Source organism: Euphorbia lathyris, chromosome 5 (assembly GCF_963576675.1).
Source record: "Euphorbia lathyris chromosome 5, ddEupLath1.1, whole genome shotgun sequence".
In the NCBI taxonomy this organism is placed as follows: Eukaryota; Viridiplantae; Streptophyta; class Magnoliopsida; order Malpighiales; family Euphorbiaceae; genus Euphorbia; species Euphorbia lathyris.
The window spans coordinates 60,782,327-60,791,119 of NC_088914.1; the positions used below are offsets into that span (position 1 = coordinate 60,782,327).

Here is an 8,793-nt window from a genome sequence, read left to right on the forward strand (position 1 = left end):
ACGGAAATATATTATTTCTTTTGCTTAATATAAGTTTGCGTTTTCATCAAAAAAAAAAAAAAATAATAAAAATAAAATAAACACACTACTTATAAAACCATAAGTCTAATTCTAACCCTAGTTTATATACATATTTTGGCCAACCCTATTCTCCCAATAGGAATTTCGGCCAATCTCTATACTCTTCGGTTTCTTTCCGTTCTTTGACTAGCACCGGCTCCATCTCGAGAGTTTTTCGTGCACTAGACCGTGGAGATCAACTGCTTTGTGGATTCTGCAGCAGTCTCTAGAAGAGACATAACATGTATGTTTTTATTCCTCGGTAAATAAAAATGGTTTTATTCAATTAATGGTTAACGGACAAAAATTCAAAACTCAATCGGATTCTAAAATTTTAAATTGTTATTCTGCAACGTATAGTTGATTAACTATCGAGAATCCCTAACAGTGGTATCAGAGCAAGGTTTTAATTCGTTTTGATTAATTGAAATTTATAGATTTGGGTTTTTGATTATTTTCCCAAATCAGTTTTGACATTTTTTTTATTAATTTCTCGTGTAGTAATTAGTTTAGGAAGTTTTTCAATTTATGACACGACAAGTCTAAATATACAGCAACATAAAATGTTACATGTTGTTTCGAAAATATACAACAACATAAAATGTTGTTTCAAAAAGTCTAAATATATATAGAACGCCACAATTTATTGCGAAATGTAAAAAATCTACAATAATGATACATGTTACAAAAGATAAATTTTATTCTCTGATATTACCAAGTTGTTTTCCCGTCGGAGTTCCACCTGTGGGGGGGCGCCGTTGGATTCGGCCGAGGGGACTCCGATGATAAAGTCAGTAAAATGTATAAATGGATAAAACAAAAGCACGAAAGAATGGTGTTGGAAAGTATGTACCTCAATAGCTTGGGGTGCAAGTCTATTTATACTAGATTAGTCGTAACCCTCGATTTGGTAACCAGAAAGTCTCCATTAATGTCTAATTAATGGTGGTTACTGAGTTCATTCAAGTTTGGCCGTAAAAGCTCATTAATGGGCTTTTACCCGTCTTTTAATGATGTCAATTTCCATATGGAGAGACGACGCAAACTCCTGGCGGGCGTGTCAATGTGAGATGGCGAATCTCCCGAGATCGCGTAGTTTGGAGCTTCTTTGTGACGTCTGGTTGTCTAAGACGTATTGTGGAAGCTATCGATCTGCCATATTTATGGCTTGCTTCAAACGCCAGCCCCTCTGGCGTACCTCCTAACCGCTTCCGTTTTGGTTAATTCATCTTTTACTCCCTTTGATAAATCTAGATGTTATCAGAAGCCCCCCTAAAATTTTGATAAAGCCCTTTAGGGCTTTTGGTCTTTCGCCCGTGTTGTCAATAGGCGGCCTATTGATGGGCACTCTACCCTATACCACATATTGATTGCCAGGTGTCCAAAAACGTGGGTATCGAGGCGATGACGTCAGAGCTTCTTCTCTTTTTAAACTTTTCTCTCTCCTTTTTCGGTTTTTACTTCATTCTTTCCAATTTTCCCCAATTTAAGCTCTCGTTTTTTCTGAGTTTTTCTTGGAATTGTCCTTCTGTGTCCAGAATCAACCGTCGGAATCCTCCATTGTTTCATGTTTTCGGCTCTATTTCCGTGTAAGTTCATCTGGTCTTCTTTTTCTTTCCTCGTCTATTTGTTTTTTATGAGTTCAATTTTTGAGCTTTTTGGCTCAACTTCCTCCGGTGAGAGCTTCTTTGTGACGTCTGGCTGTCTGAGACGTATATGGAAGCTATCGATCTGCCATATTTATTGCTTGCTTCGTATGCCAGCTGCTCTGACGTACCTCCTAACCGCTGTCGTTTTGGTTAATTCCTCTTTTACTCCCTTCGATAAATCTGGATGTTATCATTCTCTAACATATTTTGCAACAACATGTGTTGTTGCCAAATATATATTTTCTAGAAGCGGGATATCGTTGCAGAAACCTTTAGTAACGAAATATTTCTCCACAACTAAAAGACGTTGCGATTTATGTATTGTTGTTGCTAAAAATATTTTTCACAACAATCTTCTCCTTGCGAAAGATGCGTTGTTGTTGCTAAAAAAAAATTCACAACAACCTTCTCCGTTGCGAAAAATCAATTTTCTTATAATGTTACAACTTATTCGAAGAACAAACCAATAACCCAAACATTATTGTTAAAAAGTAATAAGAAAAATTGCAATACCAATATATTATTTTACACTACCAATCATATTATTAATTAAATGTTATTATACATTTATACAATACATGAGTCTTTGGCTAGTTGTTTAAGAAATTGAAATGGACATTAATTAAACACATAACTTTGAGATTTGGTTTAAGGCGAGGAGAAGGGATTTTGAGAGACGTGTCCACAAGAAAAAGATTAACAATTGAAATACCTTGTGACAATAATAGGCTTGGCTTTTTCAGCAATCTTTATGATTGCCAAAAAGATGAGCCGATAAATAGTCACCATTCCTAACAAGATACCAAGATCAACCCATTTAGAGTAACCCATCTCAACTTGCCAAACATTTTGCAAAATATCTTCCCCAGTAATTGTAGATGATCCACCGACTTGATTATTAGGAAATATCAATCCTTGAAACTCATTCTTGTAAAATCCTTGGTTTGCATACTTGTGGAAAGAAATATAATACATTGGATATCTCCAAAATGGTTTAGGAAGATCATTCGGCAAGCGAAAAAATCCACCATTTAACATCATCACTCCTTGAATTCCTGCACCTGTTATTATGCCCATAAGGAAATCTGGTACTACACTTGCTACTATCATCATCAAGCTCTCAACTAGCATCATACATGCAAATAGTATCAATAAGAAGTAGACAAAGTGATCGAAACTCTTTTGAAGTCCAACTAAGTAATATGCTATGGCTCCTGGGATTAATGATATCATTAAAAGGTAAGGAATGGATGACAATGAATTCCCAATCACAAATGCACCAACACCATAATGCCCATTTAGTCTTTCTCGTTCAAATATCTGCTTTTAGTCACAAAAAATAATTATAATTAGTTTTCATTAATCTGACATTATAATCATTATACTCTTGTAATTGTACACTTACCTTTACTACTTTTTTGTCAACACAAGAAATTTTTTTAATACTTTTTTTGTCAACACAATAAAATTTCTAAAGAAATTATAAGGCAAGCAACCTACTAGATCTTGTGTTGAAATTAATAAAATGAGATCATTATTATATAAACTCTATTTTATTTATTTAAGAGGTTCAAATATAGTATCAAATAAGCATTAAACTTAAAAGCTTTAACGTTAATGTTCCAAAAATAATATTTTATGATCTTTAATAATTATGAGAACTATTAACCGTACTTTCATATCTTCGACGAAAGAAGGGAAACCACCAATTACCATGAAAGTCAAAAATGCAGCAACAAACATAAGCATGGCTCCTCTAGCCTGAAAATGGTTATAATATCAAGTAGTAATTAAAGAAAATAATTAATGAACTAGTTAAGAAGTTTAGGGCATCTCCAAGAGACTCTTAGTCCACTCTCTAAAAATAAAATAAATAATTCAATCTTATTGATTTGAGGAGTGACTAATAGATATAATCTCCAACATACTCCTCATATTCGATGTTTATTTATTATTTTATCATTGAAATTATTAAATATTGTTATATTTACTAATAGTAAGAGGAAAGAGATTCCTCAATAGTAAACAAATGATGGGGGATTAGGAGCAGAGAGATGCTCCTCATAATAGAGAGGATGAGGAAGCTCTTAGGGTGCGTTTGGTTCACAAAGGGTAAGGGAAAAAGAATCAAGAAAGGGAAATTAAAGGAAAGGAAAGGAATAACCATTAATTCCCCTATGTGTTTGGATATGTTTAGGAAAGGGAATGGGGTAAAGGGAATCCAATTCCCTAGAGGGCATGAGGTAATGGCTTAACCTAAAGTAGGGTAATGGCTTAACCTAAAGTGGGTAAAGGGGATGGTTTTCTTTTGTAAACAAACAAGAACAAAGGGAATGAAATCCTCTCATTCCCATTCCTAAAGACCCCAAACCAAACGCCCCCTTAGTAATTTGAGGAGTCACTAAGAGGCTGTTAGAGTTAGTTTTTAACTCTCTCTTCTTAAATTTTAACTTAAGAGTCAAACTAAGAAGCTGTTGGAGATACTCTTAATAATTATATTAAACTTACTTGAATTGAGCCATAAGAGAAGCCAATATCATAGAAGATAGTACCAACACACAGGCATAATGCAATATAGATTGCAAGACGAAGCCAATAATAGCCTAGATCACGATACATGTTCACAAAGGATCTCTTGGTAAGAATAATACATTGAGTAATGTAGCTTGTCTTTCTTTCTTTCTTTCTTCTCCGGACTTTCTCCCTACTTTAAAACCAATAAAAGCATGTAAATCAATTGATTATTATTTATTACTATAAAAAGGTTAAGGTAAGAGAGGTAATTCCAGCTTGACGTCAAAATATTTCTTCAAAATCCACATAGGGGCTTACATATTTTCAACATATTGAAACTCTAAGAATGGCACAAGATTTGAATTCAAGTAGGATACCACAAGAATCACTTTCTTACCGTTGAACTTATCCTCATAGACAAGTAATTAATAGTTATACTATTGTTATACATTTTCTCGTAGCTAATCCACTTAGAGTTGAAAATTTCTTAATTTCTCCAAATTAATAATATTATATAAAAAATGTATTATAAATATTTCGTTGTTATCTCTACGGACCTTTTAGTATTGGAAATCATTCATTATGAATTAATTAAAATTAAATGTTTTACGTACCTTTGTGCATATATAAGCCACATGTTTTTTAATGTGTTGCCTTTGTGATGATTGGTATGACTCGACAAGAACATCAATAGCTTCCTCAAAGTTTAACGTTGTAGAACCACCTAGCTCACCTTCAACATCCTGGTAGCAATATAAATTTCAGAAAGAAAAAAAACAACTATTTGTTAATAGTTTTATAGTGTATACATTTCAATGTATAAAGAAAATGTCATACGTAGTTATATAAAAAAATAAAACTCATTTCATTACCACATCAAAGTCCTTGTTTATAGTCCTTAGATAATGATCAGACGGGTTTCTTCGATTTGGACAAGGAAAACCATTGGAAGAAAAGAACTGCAAAATAAATAAAAAATTATTGGAAACCGGATAATATGACAAAATACATAAATTAAATATATGTACTACAATATATTATATCATATGGAATTATTTGATCCAAAGGAAACACCACTGTTAGCAAAATAATAAATTCAATTCAAAGAGTTAATCGTTGTTAGTAATGGTGCATATTCGCTTTGTTGACATGAGATGTTGACTTTATTCATATGGTGTGTTGAATTACCAACTCTTGCTAAGGTGGCATATTACCTTGATGATGTATTTAATTGTACTAAAAACGCAATTCTATATTTGTATATCCAAAATCAAATGTATTTTTTTTTTTTTTTTTGTACTTTTGTTGATAACGCACGTACCTGTTCTGCCATTAAGACAGAACCAAAATAGACAGTTGTTCCAGAAGAAAGGAGACAAAGATTATGGAAAAGTTGAAAAACTTCAGTACTAGGTTGATGAATGGATGCAATAACAGTCCTTCCATCTTGGTTAGCAAGCCTAACGATACGGTTCATAACATGATAAGATGATGCACTATCCAATCCGCTTGTAGGCTCATCAAGAAAGAGAAGTTTAGGCCGAGTCAAGATTTCAATACAAATGCTAACTCTTCTCTTTTGTCCACCACTTAACGCTTTCTTACTCCACCCTCCTATTCTTGTATTAACACAATTTTGCAAACCCATTTCTCTTATTGTCATTTCAGCCCTTTCTCTCTTTTCAGATTTGGACATAGACTTTGGCAGTTGTAGTTGAGCTGAATAATGCACTGCTTCTCTAACAGTTAATGTCGTCATTAATGTATCATCTTGAGTCACATAAGCCTACAAACATGTCGAATCATTTAATTTTTAATTTCTTTTTTATAGTATTTCTTCATGTAAAATCATTAAATATATATTCACTCACAGATGTTCCAAATGCAAGTTCCTCCTTGCAACCATTGATTAGGATTTTGCCAGTTTGATGTGCAGTTGAACTAATTCTCCCTGAAATAAACAATTAAGCCATGTTCGCCTAATTCTATTATTTCCAATTCACCTCAGTAAATATAAAATAAAATGTACCAACATATTTATAACAGCTTCTTAAAAAAAAAAAAAAAAACTTATTGGTACATTTTATTTATATCAATATGTTTTTTTTTAAAAAGTTGTTATTAAATATGTTGGTACATTTTATTTATCTTTTTTTTTTTTTTGATAGGATACATTTTATTTATCTTTAATGATGTATAAAATTGACTCAACTTGCAAATGTTAGAAATGAAATTACTCTTGGTTATCAATGTTAAAGGTCTGTTTGGTTCAACTGTAAGTTAATAGCGGTTGATGTTGGCTATTGTAGTTAACTGTTTGATTTTGTCGTTAGTTGTTTGTTATTAGCTGATTAATTATTAATGTTTGGTAAAATTGTGATGAACAGTTTGTGCTCGTATGTAAAATCTCTAATGTGGATCTATTTTAAATTAATAAAAAAATTATATATATAAAAAAGTAAATTCTAAATATAACTAATGTAATTTCCTCGATTTGCAGATTGGAGTCTAGGGTTTTTTTTTTTGTTGCAAAAAGACAACTGAGTTCCTCATCGTTAGCAAAAATAAAGGTTTTTAGGTTGACAGTCTCAATTTTGATTGTTGATAAACATTTTAATTTTCAAGTTATTTAGATATTTTTTATTTAGAGAGAGAAAGTTTCGAAAATTATGATTTTTGAAAAATCCAAAATGTAGTTTTATGGTAAATGCAGTACTAAACGAATTTATTCTTGAAATTTTCTAAGTTGAAATTATCAACAATCAAAACTGATAGTATTAAAGTTCTAAATTTTACTAACGGTGAGAACCTTAGTCATTTTTTATCAATAAAAACCCACAAACATCGATTTATAAATCGGCGAAACCATATGGTTATTTTTAGAATTTGCTCAAACAATTTTCTACGAAAAGCTACAAAACACTGACATGTACATTCCCATAAAAATAAGTAGAAGATTATATGTTTTAAGTAGCTTTTGTTTTGAGTTGCAATTAATAATGACAGGACTAAATAAATAAAATTGATTGCATTTGTTTTAAGTAGCTTTTGTTTTGAGTTGCAATTAATAATGACATGACTAAATAAATAAAATTGATTGCATTTAATTTTGAGGAAACTAAGGCCCTGTTTGGGAATTAGCTGTTAGCTGTTAGCTGATTACATTAGCTGTTAGTTGTTAGCTGATTACATTAGCTGATTTGACTAGCTGATTTGATTAGCTGTTTGTATAGACCTGTTTGGTAAAAATTAGCTGATTGATAATAGCCGTTTGTGCAAAAAGACGAATAAGGGCATTAATTTTGGTGCAGGAGAAGAGGGAGTCTATCTATTAGGGTTAAAGAAGCCATTAATTTTAATATTGCAAAACGCTAATTGAAAAAACTCATTTTAAGAGCTTTTTCTAAATTAGCGTTTTCATCCCAAAACTTTCTCTCCACCAAACACTCCAATTAGCGGTTTCAGTGGTCAAACCTCCAAAGTTGGTCAAAACCGCACTTTTTATCCCAAAACGCTCTTTACCAAACAGGGCCTAAGAATCTTGGTCCTAAATTAATAGACTATTTGATTACAAAACTTTTCATACTTAAAGAAACATATATGGTTCGAGTAATAATTGTAAAGGAATATTTGCATATACAGTATATTGATCTTTCTAAAATTGGCAACCAAATATTATTTAAAAAGAAAGGAAAGAACATTGCATAATTTCATACCAGCTAAAGCATCGAGAAGAGTAGACTTGCCGGAACCAGAAGGACCCATAATAGCCAAAACTTCACCAGGCTCAGCATAACCAGTAACTCCTCGGAGAATAGGTCGCCTCTCTTTTTTACCATCAGGAACTGTAACCTGCAAATCCTTCCATGTTATGAAAATGCCCTTTGAATGCTTCGTTTTATTATCTTCAGCAGATGGTTGCATCTCAATGTCAATGTTAACATCACCAGCAGCAGAGCCAGAGCTAAATGGGAACAGCTTCTCCATGTTGTTGTCATCATCGGAGACTATGCTTTGCAGCTCTGACTCATCCACTCTTGATGAACTTTGTGTTCGGTTATTCTGAGTTTGGTTTAGGTTTGGTGTCCATCTTGGAATGTGAATTTGAGGCTCCATTAATTACCACAAGAGATTCAGTGTGTGAAGACTTGAGAATGGCTAATCAATAAATTAAAGGAACTCGTCGGCTGCGGATGACATTTATTGCCAGCCTATGATGTCCATTCTAACCTAGTTTTAGTTTTATCAACAATAGTAGACATGACAGGTGGCCAAACTCATCTGTCTCGGTAAATTTCCATAAATTTGTTTAAAATAACTTAATTCTATGTTTATAATCTAAATTTAACTTAAATTTGAGAAGTTTACAAATAAATTAGTTTTAGACTATTCATATGATAAGATATATATATATCATAAAAGAAATTGAACGAATTCAATTTTAAAAAAAAAAGTTAACAAGTCCGATTTAGTAAAATTCTTTTCAAATAGCGACGTAAATTGATCTTCACAACAAATAAATCTAATCTTCTTCAGGATTGTTTAGAAAAATATACGGGGGCCGGTGGCT

General features: G+C 32.3%; 1 protein-coding gene across 2 annotated transcripts; it reads right to left on the reverse strand.

Moving 5' to 3' along the window:
• Positions 1 to 2,227: 2,227 nt before the first annotated feature.
• Positions 2,228 to 8,556, reverse strand: LOC136230513 (ABC transporter G family member 1-like). Of its 2 annotated transcripts, XM_066019596.1 has the most exons (8): positions 7,940 to 8,556; positions 6,095 to 6,174; positions 5,545 to 6,009; positions 5,096 to 5,182; positions 4,838 to 4,966; positions 4,218 to 4,409; positions 3,384 to 3,470; positions 2,228 to 3,029 (listed from the first exon to the last, which is right to left on the reverse strand). In XM_066019596.1, the coding sequence occupies exons 1-8, from the start codon at positions 8,337 to 8,339 to the stop codon at positions 2,406 to 2,408; spliced, it is 2,064 nt and encodes a 687-aa protein (XP_065875668.1). In that variant the 5' UTR covers positions 8,340 to 8,556; the 3' UTR covers positions 2,228 to 2,405. The 2 variants fall into 2 exon arrangements, with proteins under 2 accessions (XP_065875668.1, XP_065875667.1); XM_066019595.1 differs by lacking the exons at positions 3,384 to 3,470; positions 4,218 to 4,409 and having other exon boundaries at positions 7,940 to 8,547.
• Between the last annotated feature and the right edge of the window lie 237 nt (positions 8,557 to 8,793).

Bases quoted from the DNA above. Each gene is read 5' to 3' on its own strand.
- LOC136230513 (XM_066019596.1), bottom strand. From the start codon at position 8,339: ATGGAGCCTCAAATTCACATTCCAAGATGGACACCAAACCTAAACCAA. The intron at 6,175-7,939 runs GTATGAAATTAT...TGTTTATTTCAG, and splicing joins TCTTCTCGATGCTTTAGCTG to GGAGAATTAGTTCAACTGCA. The intron at 6,010-6,094 runs GTGAGTGAATAT...ACATGTTTGTAG, and splicing joins AACTTGCATTTGGAACATCT to GCTTATGTGACTCAAGATGA.